Genomic DNA, 22,500 nt, shown 5'->3' with positions numbered 1-22,500 from the left:
CGGCTAGAAACTATGCTTGGCAGGGACCCTATCGACTCAGCTATCAAGAGAGACTAAAAGTTTATGACAAGTCCCCCTACATATTCCTGTCGAATTCAGGATTCTGTTCATAGACTTGAAATAGACCCATCTCCACCATGATAGCTGTTACCATAAAATGAATTCCAAGTGGATATGTATTTCCCAAGATAGAATTCGGTATTAAATGCATTTCGTGGGTGATATTTACATTAATTAAAATCACGTGTGCTTGTGATATATGTTCATTAAAATAACCACGTGTTGCAAACTCACGATTCAGCTATCATGGTGGAGATGGGTCTATTTCAAGTCTATGAACAGAATCCTGAATTCGACAGGAATATGTAGGGGGACTTGTCATAAACTTTTAGTCTCTCTTGATAGCTGAGTCGATAGGGTCCCTGCCAAGCATAGTTTCTAGCCGTACAGGTGGTGGTTCGAATCACCACCCGGCCAGAAGCTGTTACCATAAAATGAATTCCAAGTGGATATGTATTTCCCAAGATAGAATTCGGTATTAAATGCATTTCGTGGGTGATATTTACATTAATTAAAATCACGTGTGCTTGTGATATATGTTCATTAAAATAACCACGTGTTGCAAACTCACGATTCAGCTATCATGGTGGAGATGGGTCTATTTCAAGTCTATGAACAGAATCCTGAATTCGACAGGAATATGTAGGGGGACTTGTCATAAACTTTTAGTCTCTCTTGATAGCTGAGTCGATAGGGTCCCTGCCAAGCATAGTTTCTAGCCGTACAGGTGGTGGTTCGAATCACCACCCGGCCAGAAGCTGTTACCATAAAATGAATTCCAAGTGGATATGTATTTCCCAAGATAGAATTCGGTATTAAATGCATTTCGTGGGTGATATTTACATTAATTAAAATCACGTGTGCTTGTGATATATGTTCATATATATATATATACACTATGATAATTTTAATACTAACACTAGTGATTTACAATTTTTCAAATAAGTCGCAAATACTCTTGATGTAAAATTTGCTCTGCCAAAACATCTTAAACCCATACGGAAATTCCTCTAATGGTAAATATTTCTGCTCGGCCAAGGACTCAAACCAGTGACAGATAGAAATAAGGATAAACACTAGATTGTTTAGACCACTCTGCTGCAAAGAGAGATAAAGGTTGCTTCCGAGTCTGCTGTATTTAATCCTGTCAAGTTCAGGATTTATACTTAAATTCAAAATCAACCCCCAAGAGAAAATCAAATAGAAGAGGGGCCAATAAACCATGTCCCTCAGCAGAGGCACCATGACAGGCTTCATGCTCCTTCTATGGAGATTTGTCTTATGAAGGGAATCTCTGACTTGTTAGTTTATCTTCTCACCCATACACACATGAATTGGATATTTGCTTGGTTGCAGATGATTATCCTTTATGATACACGAGTCTACTATAGTAATGCTCTGGTATTTGCCCTTGGAGACCACTCACCACATTAACCCCAGAAAAGGGGGTTTACAAAGGAAAAAAAATTATTTTTGGGAGGTGTTGTGTAGTTTCCAAGTCCGTCCCACCTCCCTGGTCTCGTGCAGGGAAGGGGGATACATAAATCATACTCTAAACATGAAGATGATGGCTGGGCATAAACAGTGTCCAGGTATTAAGATTTCCAATATTAGTATTGGTTATTGGTAATTACGTATTATCGGTTACAAGACGAATCTCAGCATTGAAGGTGCTGTGATGGGTTCAAGAGAACCTGAACCCACGGATCTCCCTTGAACACGCTGAGTGCATGCTTTGTATGTTGAAATATTGGTCCTAAAGCAGGGTAAAGAATATTTCTTTGGTATTTTATGTCATATTGGATTCCCTGTTCTAGCCTTTTACATGAAAGCCCTCGGAGATCACGCAGAACTTCTCAAAATGGGTTTTTTTCTTCATAAAACCCAATTTTTTGTATTTATTTCCAATAACTACATCATTTGTTAATGTTCTCTCCCACAATTTATGGGACTCTCATTACCTACCTGTCTGAATATCATGCAGTCTTTTAAAATATATCTTAAATAGAATTTTGATATGAATAAATTTTCATATTTTTATTCAAGTTTTGAATAAAAATCTTGTTAAATCCAATACTGTAGGTAGGAATTACAAAACTGTTCTGAAAAGTATTGATGTACTGAACTTAGACTAACATAAAGCAGTAACAACATTCATGTGTTGAGTAAAATATATTATTAACCAGTCTATACTGCACTGTATTTAGTACTAAAATCAAATAATGTTACTCTAAGTTATTTGAGAAAACTAATACTTGTCTATATAGTATCTAGTAAGAAACCCAAGAATCTTGGATATAATATAACTTCGTAGTTACAGTGCAGGTATATTAACATGATGCAAAAAGAAGAGTGAAGATCAATGAAAGGCAACCTATGGGATACTTTCAGTACCATAAACCTACATTCCTATTATTCAGTGCTTAATGGTAACAAACCTGATACATCTCAAAATGTACAATTCAAAATAATGTTTAACTTGCATATCAATACAATAAACATCTCTTGCAACATGTTGCTTTGATTACCTACTGTACTCACAATCTTGTCTCAAAGAGCTCAACTCTCTGAAACCACATATAGTATCATACAGATGAACTGAAATAATTAAATCTATATTGATAATCAACAAAATGCAATAGTAAAATACAACTAAACAATATGATAAGAAACAAAGAGATACAGGAAAAAATATTTCATTACATACCTTTCTGAATCTTGCATTAGCCTAGAATTAAGGACTTCGGGTGTTGATACCAAATATGAAAGGGCCAAGCAAAATCCTTCCCCTGATTCTATAAGTTGCTTTGGACTAAGGTGATAATTCTGTAAAGAAACCACAGCAGAGAAATGTGAACTTGAAAAAAAAATCTCAGAAGAATTTGCCTATACTGTGTACATTGATAGGATGTAAATACTTTAACCACTAAATCCTACTTTGCTACTATGATTGAAATTTTTGTGTCATAAAACTATTTATGTGGTTTTAGAAGAAATGTAATGAGTACTAAAAGATTATTGTTACAATTTTACTAAAGCCTTGCAACCTCTTGAAATAACATTTCTTGACTGCCAACCACCAAAAATAGACAAAAGAAATGGCAGTATTCTATTTTATGTAAACAAAAGATCTATTGTTAACCAGAGTCACAGGGGTAGAAATGTAAGAAAAAATAAATAATTACATGACAAAAATACAAAATTATTTTATTGGCTCGTCATTCAGCTCTGCCGAAGTAATAACCCATATTAAATAGCGTGGTTTGTATTTCAGTTACGGAACAAATACAAAATTATTTCAATACTCTTAGATCAACAAGAAACATCAATAAATAAGCAGTAGGAAAGGGACAGGTAGGTGTAGATTTGGGATTAATAGACGACTCTAGAACTTAAACTCCCTTTACTGTATTTGCGACAGCTCTGAAATGCTAATTGTGAGATCACAATTGTGAGGGTAATAGTAAAAAGGGTAGCAAAAGTTTGCATATTGGTAAAAAATGGTTCAACTAGTGATAAGTAAGAGTATCCTGAAGTATACAGTAAAACAAAAATTTGTGTGCAAGAAATATCTTTCTAAGCAGAGGCAACAGTACAGAAAATATATATTCTGAAAAGGTGTGACTATATGAGACTGACATTCATGGCTGATGTATACTAAGAAAATTGCCGTGACTTTAAAAGATTTAGCAATAGATCATAGTCAGCATAAACTAAAGAAAGCTCTTGCCTCTGGTGGTTGAGATAGATCCAAACTAATCTGTTGAAAGGGCTAAGCTTTGTTTGACAAAGAACACTGATGTCAAGATAACTGTGTCCCTACAAACTAGAGACAAAATTAATTGATGACCAATCGAAAGGGGCGGATGTGAAAGCAGCCTTAAAGTCTGAGGGAGTAAGAAATGTAACTCCTTGGATAGAAAATCAAGTCTAGTAGGTATAGCAGAAGGTGGGAGCCTTCCTATGTCTTTTTGTGGTCAGCTGTTAACTCAACTGTCACAGGATCATCTTAGCATTACTTAGTCTGGGATTATCACCAATCCTCTTATTGAACCAGAGAGAAGCAGCAGGTGGAACACGAGGCGATCGCGTGAGGCCGAGAGAGGACAGGAGTACCAACCTGTCCGACCGGAATCGCGAGATACCAACAGAACGAATGATCACATAACGGAATAAAATGAAAAATAACTAGGTTAAGGCATGCAAAATAAGCTGATAAAGTTATAATAATGTTGAGAGAGAGAGGGACGCAAGAAAAAGGCAGGGAAAACAAAATAATCGCAAGGGCGAGCCCTCCAGCACGGGTAAGTACCGAGCTGGACAGGGGGGCCAACATGACACCAATCGGGTACGATGCCGAACGGTAAACTAAAATATGTTAAAAAACTGCCGATCGAGAGTCCCCCTCGAGAAAACAGGACTAAACTCTTAAAAATAACAGCGATTCCGTAATATCGCGAGAAAAGAGTAAACTAATCCTAAAATACCAGCATAAGGCGTCTTCACGGTACTAGCCGAGAAGGAGGCCGCCATAACCTAATAAAAGCATGGGAGTAACCATAGCGATAACAATAACAGTAATAAAAATCGCCAAAGCATTGGTAATAGTGCAATAAGTTCAAAACGAATAACAATTAGTATGGGAGACCAATTGTAAATCGTTAAGAACGAGCCAAGAGGTAGCAAGAACCAAAATGGCCACCGCGTCGCGGGGCCGTAAACAATAGCGAAACAAAGAAACATGAATAACAATAAAAATAAAGGTAATGCTACCTCCAAAAGCTCAGAAATCATAAATCTGGTACTTAACTTTGATGAGGAAGCTTGAGAGTCCGACATCATGAACAGAAAAAAGGCGCTAAAATCCCGAAAGCACAAGCGAAAAAATCACAGCAACAAAGCGAGTGAGATGCTAAATGAGGAGTGACGTCATTGGCGTGGGTGGACGTGTTGGTAGCGACGGTCAGTAGTGGACTTGGTTTCGGGGATATTTGACGAGGAGATATTTAATTGGTACGAGACCTCTGCTAGTGATTTTCACGCCCTTGTTATAATATACCGACACCTTTCAGGTGAGCGAGCTGGGTTCATACCTGGCATTCCTATGCAATGTTTTCTCTGGTAATATTTAGCAGTTATATACCTTAGAAATGATGCTAAAGGAGCATTTCACTGGGTGGCACAGATCGAGCCCAGAAAATCAAGTCTAGTAGGTATAGCAGAAGGTGGGAGCCTTCCTATGTCTTTTTGTGGTCAGTTGTTAACTCAACTGTAACAGGATCATCTTAGCATTACTAAGTCTGGGATTATCACCAAGCCTCTTATTGTCCTTGAAGTCCAGCTGGCTAACAAGTTATGTCTACATGCTAATACATTACAGAGACTTGTGTTTGATGCTGCCAGTCCTATCCTGCTAGATGAAAAACCAGTGCCTTTCCCAGTAAAGGTGTCCAGAAAAATCAGCCCTAAGTGAGAAGAAGCATAGATTTCGACTTCTGTGAGAAAAAGAGAACCCAGCTAACTAAAGTTCCTCCAATAACTGGTCACTGTTACTACAGACACAAGTATAAACTTTCTGAAGGAAGTGAATATCTTCCAAAAAGGTAAAGGAATTCAAAAATTTTTTCTGGAAATCTGTTTTGGGGATTGCTCTCCAATTCAAAATATCAACTCCAAAATGAAGGAAGGACCTGCGGTTAAAGGTGTCTGGTTTCAGTTCCAGTTTCATCTGAAGAGATGATCATCAGAACATCAGCTGGGCAAGCTTGACCTACACCAAAGGCTTAATCTCACAAGCAGGAGTGGGACTCAATCTATTGTCCATGCAAATGCAAGGCTAGCATGTTACCACTGCACTAGCCAAAAGATCTCACCTCTGAGAGGAGCAAGCCTGTATCCAACGGGCTTGATGAATCCTCAAACCCATTTATGGAAATTCAGATAAAAAGTATATAAGCAATTTTCCTGAAATAATTGTACTTCTAGTGATCATCTTGTTGCTATTGTACCATTCAGCTCATGATGTGGGCATACTTCTACTTGGAAACCCATTTTCAGTTTCCTCCTGGTAAATAACAAGTAAATGAGATTGTATTAGCAAAGAGGATCATTGGCTACTTGCAATATGTGGGTTCTTAGTTCAAGCCATGCTCACTACATTAAATATTTCACTAATACAAGCTATCTTACTATCCCAGTGAGCTACGGTTGGGAGTTTGGGAGTCAATATTTCTATTTCATGAACATTCAGCAGCCATTTGTCAGCCGCCTTTAAGTTTTACAAAGATTCATGTGCTGGGCCTCTTTGTTAAAACTGATGGCAACATCTCCACCCAAGCAGGAGATTTTTATCCTTGTGTAATATGCCAGAGATAATAGATCACACTGATGGATGGTATTCTCAGTTCACTTTGCTACTGAATGCTAAGTGTGAAGGATGATCTAGCAAGCTAGTGATGAAGTTGGGGTAAAGATGTGGTAATATACAAAAGAGGTTGGGCAGCAAAACAATTAACTGTTGGTATTACTAAGTTAAATTAACCCCCCATTAATGTTATTGTGATCAAACTAGTCAGGGGTCAATTTCTACAAACGGTGTACGGTATAGCATGCTGAAAATGTTTTCAGAATTTCATTAGGGTATTATTGGTTCTTCTCTACTATTTAATAAAGTATTGTAAATTTATCAGACATATGCATGCCAAATGGATTTGATAGTTTTGCATGAAATCTTATGCTTAGTATACTGACAACAATAGATATCTTACTACTGTATGTTCAAATGTAGAGTACAGTATACACAACATGGTATGTACAATATATTTTTAATGAAGAGTGTGCCGATTTTCACTTAAAAGAGAGTTAAACTGAGGTGGTGCTAAGAAAAATATCTTCTTATTTGCAACAGACTGGTGATAACAGAAAATAAGTTCATTAGAAAAGCTTTATGCATATTTTCATAGACTATCCAAAGGTCCTACTATTATTATCATGGAATTTTTAACAAATGGTCTAACCACACCAGGGAGTTGACATTTTGAACACACATAATATCCGAATAGAAGGATGCACTGTATACTGTATACAAATATATTTAGACACATACTAAAGAAACTACAATATCATAAATGTTTATAAGAAACAGCTTTATTTAATAGAAGTTCGTAATACTAACCTTATATGGTCCCTGATCACACCCACATGTTGATGCCTCCATAGTGTAGGACATAGGAATTTCAAATTGACGCCATACTGCCACACGGGCAGTTGCTTCCCTTGCCCGCTCTATTTGGAAGTGGCAGTCTCGCAGAGAAAAAGTGCCCATACAATTTTGTGCTAAGCGTGGCAGCAGCTGAAAATTAGAATTATAAACAGTGTGATGAAACTCAACCTCTGGTTTTGCTAATAAATCAATGACAAAATCACATCATTAAGAAGAAAAGAATTGCTACAATGTTTCATTTTATGCTATAATAATTACCGGAGCAATTATAACTAATTCCCAAATTTTCCATTTCCTGTAGCACCATAATAGGACTTAGTACAGAAATTATGCCATAAAAGGAACAAATTCAGATAGATATATTGTAGTAATTAATCCAAATTCTATATATTTTTTTTTCATGTGGATAAACAATTCATCTAATCACCAAGTAGTACATCTTTACTGGTATCATGATAAAAGAAACTATTCATAAGAATGATTTCGGAACTAATCTCAGTATCTACTATCCTTGGAAATACAGGTATCTTAAATAGTAAATTCAAAGAATTCTCACTCTGATATGTTTCCATCAATTAAAATCTCTTTTTGGTCCCTTACAGTAGGGCAATCCCTACTAAGAGACAAAGAAGTATATGAAGATATTGTGCAAAGTTAGGATAGTAATGAAAATCTAAACTTTTATGATTAGAAAAAGAACAAAGCATCTCTTGCTCCAACATTGTATCAAAGCTGTCCTTCAGGATATTACAAGTGCAATACCTACCATAAAATCAGGACTGTCTGGAGTGTCTTTGTCCCCTGGCCACCAGGATTGCAGGCGAGAACATCCATACATGAATACATTCTTCTGTCTTGAGTGGCCATGAAAGTCACAAAATACTCGTACTTTTTGCTTGGCTACGTGGACCAAATACTCAAGTAATGACTGGAATGAGGGGATTGAGAAAGTTAATTAAAATCACTTAAATTAAAATGAATAAAGAAATTTTCAAGCATATTAACGAAGTGGTGAGGGTGAGAACGGGTGTAGAAAATGAGTTAGCAGCTAGAGTGGATATGAATGTGTTGAGGTGGTTTGGCCATGTTGAGAGAATGGAAAATGGCTGTCTGCTAAAGAAGGTGGTGAATGCAAGAGTTGATGGGAGAAGTACAAAAGGAAGGCCAAGGTTTGGGTGGATGGATGGAGTGAAGAAAGCTCTGGGTGATAGGAGGATAGATGTGAGAGAGGCAAGAGAGCGTGCTAGAAATAGGAATGAATGGCGAGCGATTGTGGCGCAGTTCCAGTAGGCCTGCTGCTTCCTCCGGTGCCGTAGATGACCGCGGAGGTAGCAGCAGTAGTGGATTCAGCATTATGAAGCTTCATCTGTGGTGGATAACGGGGGAGGGTGGGCTGTGGCACCCTAGCAGTACCAGCCGAACTCGGTTGAGTCCCTTGTCAGGCTGGGAGGAACGTAGAGAGGAGAGGTCCCCTTTTTTGTTTCATTTGTTTGATGTCGGCTACCCCCAAAATTGGGGGAGGTGCCTTGGTATACGTATGGATGTATGTATTAATGAATAACAGCATTTTCTTCATAAGAAATAGTAAATAACTCAAGATATTTACATATCAAACACTTGTAAGTATAGACAAAAAGAAAAAAAAAATGGCAAAACCAATCTTCAGAAAAAAATATACTCAGTCTGGTTATGGTAATCCTTATCTATATGTGATGAGAAGTTCTTTATTACATTTACCCATAAAAAAACCAATAGGTTTGACTTACCACCCCATCATTTACTTTAGCCTTTTCTGAGTCTTTACAAACCCTAAACACACTATTCTTGAATAAGAAGAGGATTGTCTGATGGCTGTCTGGTAGTACTGTATACCACATGTTGACTTAAGGCACTGGGTTTGAGTAAAGTAGCAAACCTCATTTGTTTACCTTGTTTTTGGTAAGTTGTTGCTGGTACCTGTCTAATTTTAGCTGTAATTGTACTTTTTCCTAATAAAAGCAAACCAGTTTTCCAATTTCACAAACAGTATATAATTGTCACTTACAAAGTGTAGCAATCAACAAATATCTATTGAAGTATAATTATTGTTTATTGCCTAGCACTAATGCATTTGCTTACTCCCTTATCTCCTACTGGTGCACATTGACATTTTGTTAACGTACTTATTAAGTCTGACTAAATTATTCGTTTTATCGACACAACGTTAAGAAGCATAAAAGTAAAAATCAATCAATAAAACAGTGATCATTTACAATTTTAATAATATATCTGCTCCCTTTCTTTCTTCTTTCTTTAAGAGAAAGCTGCACAAAGAAGACAGTGACCCATTAAAATAGATAAATTATTTTAGAAGAGACACCTTCAATTAGAGTGGCTTGCTGCACTTCCTAAACTAATATTTCCCACCGTTATTATACAAGTATCCATAAATTTCATATTTCATGATTTTACAGTAATTTTCATCAGTCCAAATTATAAATGAACATTCCAAATAAGGATCTAATTTGTACATTCCCATTATGTTCACCTGTGTAGCTTTATCCACCGACTGTGTATGATCATCCTGGAAGTTTTCCTGGGACTGGCCCACCCATTTTGAAGATGTGCTTGAAGTCAATGTGCTATTTCTTACTGTGAAAATTCCTATTTCAAGACCAATATCACAGAGGTCTTCACCTGGAGGTTATATCCCAATGGATGTGACTACGAAAACTTAATTTATTATTGCCCATGTCTTCCTTTGGCTTGGATTTATAAGAGCATCAGACTTCAGAGATTGCCCCTGCAGACCAGAATCCCCTACAAATATTTCTGAAGTGAAGATCCTTCTAATAACAGAGTTCTCCTATGCATGTGGCACCAGCCCGATTGTCTGTAATGTCCATTTGACTTTGTCAGCAGACAGGACACTTATGGTCAGGATTCCATGCAAGGCCTGTTTAACATGTCAGATGGAGCTGATAAGTATAAGAAGTTTGTTTCATTAAGGAATGACTTGATTACATGAGTGCGTCAGAATCAAACCATTCCATAATGTCCATTTTCAATCTACTCCAGTTTTGAAGATCTCCGAATGAAATGAAGATCTCCTGAGATACAATGTACACCTATTTTAGTCAGCTTCGACTGTAAGGGTGCACTAATCTAAATTTTACCAAGAGTCTAGGACAGATGGCCACTTAAACAGCAATAAAACACTGTATATTGACCAACTGGAGCTGACCTGCTCAGGTACCCTAAGCAGGTATCTATGCAACCTATATCCTTTCTTGTGACTGACGGATCAACTTAAACATTGGAAACAGGCAGGATTATCATTACTACTACAAAGCCAGCCATAATCATTGATAGAAAAGTAGAATTCTATAATCCCAAGGGATTACAGACATGAATGGTCAATGGAACTGACTTGCCTAGGGAAAACTAGGCCTTAGTCTTGTGACTGGTCTAGCTATTCATCTCCAACAATAAACTTGGACACACTGTCGTTTCCCAGTGTAGGCTAGTCAGGACATGTCTAGCCCAGTGAAGGAAAAACACTATATATGACCAGGATAAGTTCCAGATTATGGTATTGAGAAAAAAAAATAAAAGCCAGATTTTCCACAGTTGATGACCGTGTAAAAAGCACTTATGAACATTGGATTACAGATGATGAAATAAAATTTCTTAAACAGCTGGAGTTCAGGTTTATACTAAACTATTGATTGCCAGTTGCTAGGGGAGATGTAACCACAGTCACATGTTGAGGGATATAACCAACAGTAACTTTGCTGACAAGACCATGTGCACATGACAAACAGATATACTGTCATTGTTTTAAAGTCTTCCTTGATGTTATTGCCTTATGATTATATTTGCCTATACAGTACTTTTTCGCTCTTCATACAATGTAAAAATCATTCACTTAACCCATGTCTCTGAAACCTTTACCTCAGCCAAACAAAACTTACAAACATTTGCCACCCATTCAATCAGTTTTACCCTAGAAATTGCAAAAGCTTCATTTGTAATCCCACGAAATCCTAGTGTATTTCCATTTTACAGCCTTGTCGTATTGCAAAGGAGTCATTTGCATAACCATTTTCTAGTTTGTGCCAATCCTTTTTACCTTTGCTTCATTCAGATTTGTCTTTCTTCTATTCTCTCTTCTCAACAAATCAAGCAATCACTTTATAAGTATGGAATGCATTTACTTTGGGCATCCCTCCATTTGCAAAATACCTATAACATTGTTAAGTATTAAACCTGGATGAGCACTAATAAAATAAAATAGTGGAGATCTTGCAAAGACGGCACTATCAAATTTAATGACTCCTGGTCCAAGTGCAAATGGAATATCCTATTACTAAGGAGAAAGAGGCATAGATATGTAGTAAGAAGGGATAAAAATCATAAAATTTTTATTAAGATATAGAAGCAACCCCGAGAAGACATCGGGGGGGGGGGGATGAGGGGTCATAAAATCAGAGAAAATACAGATGAGGACCCAGGAAAAACAGGATTTTGGGGAGCAAATGCTCAAGAAACAAGAAAGTGGAAATAACCCAGTTAACTTCTAACTCCATAAAAGGATTAGCTGACATAAAAAAACATCAATGATATGATGGTAACTGATAATAATTATAAGTTCCTGAACTTATACTTTAGCGATACTCATGACAATAATATGAAAATGTACCTTTGCATGGTAAATGGTCGGATGTGATTGAGGGTTAGGCGAGCGCCATCTTCTGTTTAAATCTTCATCTGTCAGACCACATCTCTGGCTGGAAATAAGAAAAATATATATGTTAAGATCAACTTTAAATAAAATATAAAAAACATAAAAACACAAATTCTATGTTACCAAGAAAAACCACATCTTGAATTAGTCCAGTGCTAAATGTTCCTGAAAAAACTATCAAATCCTTAAAAAGAAAAAGAAATTATCAAATAGCTTTCAATACGGTAAAAAATATTTTAAAATAAGAATAATTGATCCAAATATAAATAAACTTATACAAAACACTAAAATATATCACCATAAATCATAAAATAACGATTCAGTGCATTAGTGATCAAATATTTCGTCTTGCATTTTCAACTCAGCAGAAACTTAGACAAGCCCTTGCTACTGCAATGATTCTTTTTAACAACACACCATGTACTTATATACAGTGTATGTATATATATATATATATATATATATATATATATATATATATATATATGGTATATATATATTTGTATATATGTATTCATATATATATATGGTATATATATATTTATATATATATATGTTTATAAATATGTATTATATATATATATATATATATATATATATATATATATATACCCTGTATATATATACACACACATACATACATACAGTATACATGTGTGTATATATATATATATATATATATATATATATATATATATATACAGTATATATATATATATATATATATATATATATATACAGTATATATATATATATATATATATATACACTGAAACATCCTTATCTGCAGTCATTACACTCCTAGTGGTTTGATAATAAAGCTTTAGCAACCTATTGGCTAAGCTTAAAGTCACAGAATTGCTCTGTCAGAGGCAAAAATAATAATCCATATTAATAACTTAACACAAAGAACCATTGTGGAATACCTTTTTAATTGCCTTTATCCAAGGTCTCATCTTAAATGTTATCCATGCTCGGTTTTTCAGTAATCCTGTTTTATCATCTTTATTTAATCCAACTGATCTGGAATTATCACGAAACTGACAATTTTGGGATTTCCTTCACCCTATAAATATGATGTCGCCAATAAGACGAAAGTAAATTACTAACTCCAATCAAATTTTTACATTTTTCCTTTCGTGGCTCTTATGACATCATGTCAGCTGTCGTGATTTCTACACTCACACCCACATACGTTCACACACACATACACACACACACACACATATATATATATATATATATACACATATATGTATGTATGTATGTATATTTATATTTATATATATATATATATATATATATATATAATTTAAACTGACAATGTAATATTCTTTATCACTTACAATATTCTGTGGCTCATGTCTTTTCTTCCATCGAGCCAAAAAATCCAACTTTTTCTCTTTAAAACAAACTACCCATCAACATCACCATGCATTAATCTCCTCTGCATCACATACCCTCATAATCAAATCCCAATACTATGTATTTTATCATCCGAATGTTTAGTAATACTGATATATGGTATATGGCAGCAAACCCTCATGTCGCTCTTCGGTGGCTTTTAATTCTTACATAGTAATAAAATATTTCAAACTTCAACCTTATGAACTACCTTTACAATAAGTCTCCGATAAATGTTGGTGTCAATATTCTACTGAACATTATTTTCACGTTTGAGTTTTTATTTTGGTACTGCAGATAATAAAAGAATACAAACTTCTTGAAAGTATTTCTCAATCATAAAAATTGGGAAAGATAAAAATTATTATTATTATTATTATTATTATTATTATTATTATTATTATTATCATTATTATTATTATTATTATTACTTGCTAAGCTACAACACTAGTTGGAAAAGCAGGGCGCTACAAGCCCAGGGGCTCCAACAGGGAAAATAGCCCAGTGAAGGAAGGAAACAACATTTAAATTAAAATTTCCTATATAAACTATAAAAACTTTAAAAAACAATAGGAAGAGAAACAAGATAGAATAGAGTGCCCGAGTGTACCCTCAAGCAAGTGAACTCTAACCCAAAACAGTGGAAGACCATGGTACAGAAGCTATGGCACTACATACAAAAACGGTTTCACCAGCAATTTGTTTTCCTCCGTGAATCTGACAACACCATTTTCGAGGATTGTTCAAAAGAGCAAAAGGCTGTAAAGTTAAAAGGCCATATTGATTTAATACCAACTGGAACTGAGCCACAATTGTGATACATTTAATTAACAACTAAGGATCGTTTTGAGTCATCGACTTTTAACAAGAAACAGACTTTTAGATATTTAAGACATCTTTAAGTCTTTAAAACTATTGAGAAAAATTATATGATCATTATATTTTGTATAAGATAAGCTGCAACAATAGTTGTAAAAGCAGAATGATACAAGCTCAAATATCCGAAATGGGTAAAGCAGGCCAGTATGGAAAGGAAACTGAAAAATAAAGAGTATTAAAGAGAAATAACACAAACTTATAATTTTCTCGGTAATCATTCACTCATTTACTTTTAATAAACAGTATTCATAAAATATAGCAAAAACATATTATATATAATAAAATGATTTCAGTGTTATTTCAATCTAGAGTGCAGACCTCCGCCGCGGCAGCTTATTTCTCGACTCTGACCTTTGACCTTAACATGTATTAATAGGTGTGGCTTTTCATATACTCAAATATGAACCAAGTTTGGAGCCTTTGTGACAACGATGTCCAAACTTATGGCTGATTACGTGAATTGGACATTTTGCTTGACTGTGAGCTTGACCTGTGACCTTGACCTTCCAAAATGTAATAATTTCCAGCCTTTTACATAACAGCTCATCGCTGCAAGTTTCATTACGATTAAAATTGTGGCCAGGAAGCTGTTCACAAATAAACACACACACACAAATAAGGGCGAAAACATAACCACCTTCCAACTTCGTTGGCGGAGGTAATAACTTGTATATAAAAAGGCGTAAATACAATGGTAAAATACACTAATAATATAAGAAAAGAACCTGGAGATAAGTTGGCCTCGACGAAATCACGAGATTAACTGTCTTGGGACAGGACGGATCGTGACCCGGATGTGTTATCAACATAACAATTATTACTGCTTATTTATTTTCGCTCATTACGCAAAGGAACCTGATCGCAAGGAGACAGTTACTTCCCAGTTGTAAATAGACTTCCTTTGTTTGGTCGGTTAACACGAATGATAAGCTTAGATGGGAAAACAGTTAAGTTTTAATAAATCCATAGAAATTAAATGTGAAAAAGGGCAACACGAAGACCACTTGAAATTTAGGTTTGGATAGAAAAAAACACAATTCTATATAAGGATATAGTGAATTAGAAAAACATACGTTGGATCTTACTGAAAATACCTGAAAAACACCATACATAACCGTATATATATATATATATATATATATATATATATATATATATATATATATATATATATATATATATATAAATACTGTATATATACAGTATACTTTGTACGCGACCCATCAAAAACCACAGCTAAATATTTAGATAACCACACGCACACAGGACCCCTTATTAGAGAATGACTATTCCCGCTACCCCCTCCCCCTACCCGAGGGAGAGGAAGAGTTGAGCGTGACCGAAATAAATAAATAAATTAATTAATATATATATATGTATATATATATATATATATATATATATATATATATATATATATATATATATATATAAGGCACTTCCCCTTTATTATATAGCTGAGATTAATGAAATGAAAAAAGACGATGATAAACGATAAATACAAAGCAAAACCGAGCACTTAAAGAGAAAGAGACAATGAAGAGATCCGACAAAACACCAGACAATATTTGCATTAGGAAAAAAACTCAAATGATATGCTGTCCTTCACTGAGTCACCCATTACCCATGACCCCGGGCTCGAAGATCCGTAAAAGGTGCGACATGAATTTTCCACCCGGCAGGAAATGCGTAGTTGCTAATTGAACAGCCATGTTCAGGAACGTACAAAGATGCAATGAATTACCTTGTAATTAATTGGCAATACTCTATTAATTTGAGAAGTATTGAGCATATTTATAAGCCTAGTAAATGGAATGATTCAATGTTCCAACTCAAATTAAAATGTTAGCCTAATGTAAAATTCTTAGAACAAAATTCCTGCGTTGTAGAAATTTCATAAACTCACAATTGTCTTCTTTTAATAGGTTAAAAGAAAACGCGTCTCGTAAAAAGTGTACAGACCGTGCTTTGTTACACAAAAAAAATAATTAAAACAAATGTTTTTTACTCAACATACAGTATCTATTGTATATACATACCACACTTTTACTAAATAAACAATTCAAACGTTTTTCATGAAAATTTACTTTTTACGGTGTAGATTTTTAAAAAAATTCTCATGTTTATTTCATACCTGAACAATGTGTAAATTTTCTTACGTTTGTTTTCATTACTACAAATAAGATACGCTTGGAAGGGTTTATCATGCACGCGAACATTTTAAGCGTAAAATAATATCCAGGAGAAGTCAGTAAAAACAAAATATTTACTTTCTTGAAACGAACAGATTCTGAATGAATCCAAAAACATTTCATTAACTCACACTGATGTAAAAGTTAAACATATTTTGAAATAAAAAAGTTAAATCCTACTATATCTTTAGTCATTTTCGTAACTTCAAACAACAGAAAGATGTAAGAATTTTAAGGGGTTAAGTTCACCATATTTTTTTACACCAAAAGTCGTCTTGCAACAAGCACTATCTTGGACAGAAATATAATGAAAAATAAGAGAAATACAAATGAAAATGAATGTGTTAGCGGTTATTCCAAGGCAATGGAAATGGCACAAAAGTTCCACACAAATATGACTATATCTATATCTATCTATCTATCTATCTATCTATATATATATATATATATATATATATATATATATATATATATCTATATATATATATATATATATATATATATATATATACATATATATATATATATCCGTATACCTACTGTATATATGTAGTGTACATATATACTGCAACACATACAAACACACACATACATATATATATATATATATATATATATATAAATGACTATATCTATCTATCTATCTATCTATCTATCTATCTATCTATATATATATATATATATATATATATATCCGTATACCTACTGTATATATGTAGTGTACATATATACTGCAACACATACAAACACACACATACATATATATATATATATATATATATATATATATATGTGTGTGTGTGTGTGTGTGTGTGTGTGTGTGCATGTGCGCGCGTGATGTTATAAAACCATAAAATATACATTTGAAAAACACTTAGCTGCAATTTGTAACGTATAAAAGCGACAGATGGATCCTAATTTACAAAGAAATAATCGTCGACCAAAGAATGAGGAAAAGACTTACAACACATATTCATCATCCATAATCTCGTCTCGGCCTTCCTATTATTATTATTATTATTATTATTATTATTATTATTATTATTATTATTATTATTATTATTATTATTATCATTACTTGCTAAGCTATAACCCTAGTTGAAAAAGCTGGATAGTATAAGCCCAAGGACTCCAACAGGGAAAATAATTGTACGGAAAGGAAATAAGGAAATAAAAGAACTACTAGTGAAGTAATGAACAAAATAAAATATCTTAAGAACAGTAATAACATTAACATATATCTTTCACACACATTGTGTGATTTTGTTTATGTGTAGATGGGATAATATCTCTCACTCAAGCCTAAACAACAGCTGGGCACAAACAACTATATTACCTTTTAACGATTTATTAAACAACAACACAAATACGACGATTAACATAGAGGGAAAAATCTGTAAAGTCAATATGGATATAATGATGATACTTCTTTACATTTTTATATATTATGAACGTTTGGGCAAACTAAACAGATAAATTCAGTAGAACTTCAAAAGTTCAAAGTTGGAGCAAATGTTTTTATGTTGACTAGGCTGACATGAGTCTTTTTATTTTCTTGTATATGACATTTCTATTTTTGACGTTGTTAATAGTTTATATAGGACATATCTGTTTTGACGCTGTTACTGCTATTAGAATGATATATTGTTAATTTATTCTCATCATTTATTTATTTCCTTATTTCATTTCCTCACTGGGCTATTTTTCCCTGTTGGAGCCCTTGGGCTTATAGCATCCTGCTTTTCCAACTAGGGTTGTAGCTTGGCTAGTAATAATAATAATAATAATAATAATAATAATAGAAAAAATGATGATGATAAATCGAATACTTAATGTACATGCGTCAAGTTAAAGAAAATATTTTAGATTTTTATCAAGTTACATTATTAATAAAATTTGCATTTCCCGAAAAAAGCAAATAATTCCTTTCGTGTCGCAATAATTTCCAACCAGGGTAAATAACTGTTCTTCTTTGCTAATGAACAACGTGTTACCAATTCGTAAATTACTACGAAGGTCAACACCCCAGGGAAGGGGAAGAATATTTCTATCCATCAGCTTAGGAATTAACTACTTCGTTTTCTCATTTTCTCGGAACATATTGGCTTATAATGCTGGTAGCAATCGGTACCATAAATGTATTGCTGTGCTGAGACCACCTTCATCTTTGTCTTTGGACGCTAATATATTATTATTAATATACAAGGTACAATGCATTGGAGTCTTGTGAGCGACAAAAACCATCTCTTTAATATTCTTGTGAGAACTCGTTACTCTGCATAATGTCCCCTATATAACAAAGAGGATTAACCGGTGATGAAGTGTGGGACAGAGGTAGATGGAGAACGCTGGCCAGAAACATCGACCCCACATAAAAGTGGGAAAAAAATGCAGAAGAAGGTGTTTGGCTATATATATATATATATATATATATATATATATATATATATATATATATATATGTATATATACATATATATATACATATATATACATATATATATATATATTCATATATATATATATATATATATATATATATATATATATATATATATACGGTATATCTTTCCTGTCACGCTGAGCGGCAACCACTCGGAAACCAAACTCTCCTACAAATTTCCCAAACTGCCGTGTATTAGTTACGAAAGGGGGATGGGGTAGGAAAGGTTGAATTTGTGTGTATGTGCGTGCATATCTATCTAAATATTCAGCAGTCAATTTTGACGGGTTACGTACACTAGTTCTAAATATTAATGGTGAAAGTGGTTTTATTTTTATTTTTGATGGCGTCTATCCTCCTTCAAGTAATCCACCAAGCAGTAGAAATAAGGAGAGAAAATAGGTATAATAGATGACAGATTGGGTTCCAAGGCAAACGTGAAAATTTGTATTATTATTATTATTATTATTATTATTATTATTATTATTATTATTACAAGCTAAGCTACAACCCAAGGAAAAATAGCCCAGTGAAGAAAGGAAACAAGGAAATAAATAAAGTTAGAGGGGGAAACTAAAATGCAAGCGAAGGTTACGACCCAGTAATGTAAAGTGGATATTATGCAAATTGCTGACAACCCGTGAGTTTAGGTGCATGAAAACGCAGTGACAGTTCACCCTAGCTCCCAATTGAGAAAGTGAATGTAGAAGGTTTAAAAGTCCCCCATTAGCGGCGGAAGATATAGGATGTACAGTAAATTCCACTGACATACAATGTTGTAGAGACAGGGTTGTTATTGCCTGATTGGTAACGTCTCTGCCTGGTGTTTGCCAGTCGGGGGTTCGAGTCCCGCTCAGACTCGTTACTGCCATTAGTGTCTGCAACCTTACCATCCTTGTCAGATAAGGTTGGGGGATTTGGGGGAGCCTATAGGTCTATCTGCCGATTCATCAGAAGCCCTCACTGGTCCTAGTTTGGGTGGAGAGGAGGCTTGGGCGCTGATCATAAAATATATGGTCAGTCTCTAGGGCATTGTCCTGATTGCTTGGGCAATGTCACTATCCCTTGCCTCTGCCATTCATGAGCGACCTTTAAACCTTATGGATTGTATAAGGGCTATATGACCATGCACTGGGTCCTGTGAGGCCATTCAGCGACCAAATGCAGCTGGGGGAATACCCAGCAGTAGCATTATGAAGTAAAAGGTCTAAGTTGAAAAGAAAGAAGAAAGATGAAACAGAAGTAAGGAGAAAGATATACAGTAAGTTCAGCTAAAAGCCAAGGGAACGCTGCAAAGACTCCTAAGTAATGCGCTGACGGCACTATAACTCTTTACTGGGCATATGCCCATATGTTCAGGGCCCAAATCCCTCTCCACCCAAACAAGGACCAGGGAGGATCCGGAAATGGATTCTAATGATTTAGCAGGTATACCTATGCGCTTCCATCAAAACCTCCATCCTTAGATCACACGGTAAATCTGGCCATGATTTTACCTGTTGAATTTATCAAGCTTTGAGTTGGATCTGAATTCAGGAGTCACGGATTATAAGTTGCTAACGTTCCACTAGACCAGGAAAGTACTGTTTTTCATTCCGTTTGAGGCCACGCCCACTTCAGGGAAAATACCTTAGTAGTGAAAATAGTATAATATAATTCAAATATGTTGAAATAATTAACATACAAGTAGAATGTTGTGTAATACTTGGAAAATTAAATTCTATTTTTAAGAAAGTGAGACAGTAAGCACTTATAACACAAATGGATTTAAATTAGTTTAAGAATAAATAAATAACAAATATGCATTCAATATATAAGTATGCAAATATATGTTTTACACATCATGAAATAAACATGAACAAAACCAATTTCTCTTTTCGCTTTCATTTAAGCTGTGCTTATCTGCATTCCAGAATTAGCGTCTTGAATAAGTTTGTCTTTCCTTAATCAAACATTTATGACCCATCATCAACAGAATCCTTTATAATCAATAAAGCACAACTTTCTTCATCCCCAGTTTTACCAATCTACCTTACCAAGACACTTGAGCCTTATACAAAAAAATATATGTCCCTGTTCAGTGCATAATTACTTCATACATTAATTTGAGAGAGAGAGAGAGAGAGAGAGAGAGAGAGAGAGAGAGAGAGAGAGAGAGAGAGAGAGACTAGAGCTAAAAACCACGTCATAACAAAATAAGACTAAGTATGTGCTAGTGGTCTGGAGAGAGAGAGAGAGAGAGAGAGAGAGAGAGAGAGAGAGAGAGAGAGAGAGAAACATGGGTGCGTCAGGATGAGGAGATTTAATCAAATATCCTTGAGGAGAAGACGTGAAGCCTTAATTCCGAAACAGCACATCACCCCTTCCCTCGTCAAGTCAAAGGTGAAGGAAAGACAATGGAAGGCGATGCACAAGAGCCATTTTAAGGAAAAATTTACAAGAAAGACAAGAAAAAATTAATATTTTTCTTTAATATCATAAACTGATGAGAAGAGATTAATCAGAGATAATTGGAGACCAATTGCCGAACTATGGAAAGTGCTGGAGCAGCAGTATTGAAGAAATTTGTTGTGCATATAGAATGAACACAGGAGAAACTATAGTCAATTTTTTTTAGCAAGGCAGATTTGCACCGACTCGCAGCGGTGCCCTTTTAGCTCGGAAAAGTTTCCTGATCGCTGATTGATTGGTCAAGATATTTCTAACCAATCAGCGATCAGGAAACTTTTCCGAGCTAAAAGGGCACCGCTGCGAGTCGGTGCAAATCTGCCTCGTTAAAAGAAATCGACTATAGAGGGGCACTCAGTAGAGCGCAGAGCTCTGCCACGGCAGCTTATTACTCGACCTTTTGCTCGACCTTGACCTTGACCTTTGACCTTAGCATGTATTAATTGGTATAGATTTTCCGACACTCAAATATAAACAAAGTTTGAAGTCTCCGTGACAACGATGTCCAAACTTATAGCTGATTGCGTGAATTGGACATTTTGCTTGACCGTGACCTTGACCTTTCAAAATTTGATGATTTTAAAAATTTTTACATAACAGTTAATCCCTGCAATATTCATTACTCTACGATTAAAATTGTGGCCAGAAAGATTTTTTTACAAAAAAAAAAAAAAAAAAACCCACACACACACACAAACAGTGGGTATAACATAACCTCCTTCCATCTTCGTTGGTGGGGTTAATAAGAAACTGGGGGGAAAAGGACCCTGAAAAAAAATTAAAAGAAGAATTATGGAAAAGAGAAAAAATAATGGAAGAAAAGAAGAAAGGGAAGAAAAAATTAAATTTCATAATGGGAAGGGTCCACAGCCATATATTAGCGAAATAGAGATATATATGGCTATTCTAATAATGAGCGAAGAGTTAAACATACTGAAATAAAAGCAAATTTTCAAAGGAAAATACATAATGTTTGTGACTTTTGCATGGAAGAAGATGATGATAAAAAACATTTATTTTCATGCTTGAAATTGAGAAAGTTAAGAGAACAAGATCTAACTGAGGATATGTTACAAAATCCTAGCAGAGAACTGATAGCATACATAAGTCGGTCCTTGAATCTGAA

General features: G+C 34.7%; 1 protein-coding gene across 6 annotated transcripts in view; it reads right to left on the bottom strand.

Moving 5' to 3' along the window:
- The window catches only part of LOC137628522 (cytosolic carboxypeptidase 1-like), a 450,678-nt gene that overhangs the window by 53,676 nt on the left and 374,502 nt on the right, over nucleotides 1-22,500 (bottom strand). For all 6 annotated transcript variants that reach the window (XM_068359676.1, XM_068359683.1, XM_068359708.1 and 3 more), the window contains 4 exons: nucleotides 11,964-12,051; nucleotides 8,049-8,210; nucleotides 7,235-7,411; nucleotides 2,768-2,886 (listed from right to left, as the gene is read on the bottom strand). In XM_068359676.1, the coding sequence (XP_068215777.1) occupies nucleotides 2,768-2,886; nucleotides 7,235-7,411; nucleotides 8,049-8,210; nucleotides 11,964-12,051 (546 nt within the window). The remainder of the gene's footprint in view (nucleotides 1-2,767; nucleotides 2,887-7,234; nucleotides 7,412-8,048; nucleotides 8,211-11,963; nucleotides 12,052-22,500) is intronic.

This window comes from Palaemon carinicauda, chromosome 2 (genome assembly GCF_036898095.1).
Source record: "Palaemon carinicauda isolate YSFRI2023 chromosome 2, ASM3689809v2, whole genome shotgun sequence".
Classification (NCBI taxonomy): domain Eukaryota; kingdom Metazoa; phylum Arthropoda; class Malacostraca; order Decapoda; family Palaemonidae; genus Palaemon; species Palaemon carinicauda.
The sequence above is the reverse complement of the archived record's forward strand: the minus strand, read 5'-3'. Positions and strand labels throughout refer to the sequence as shown.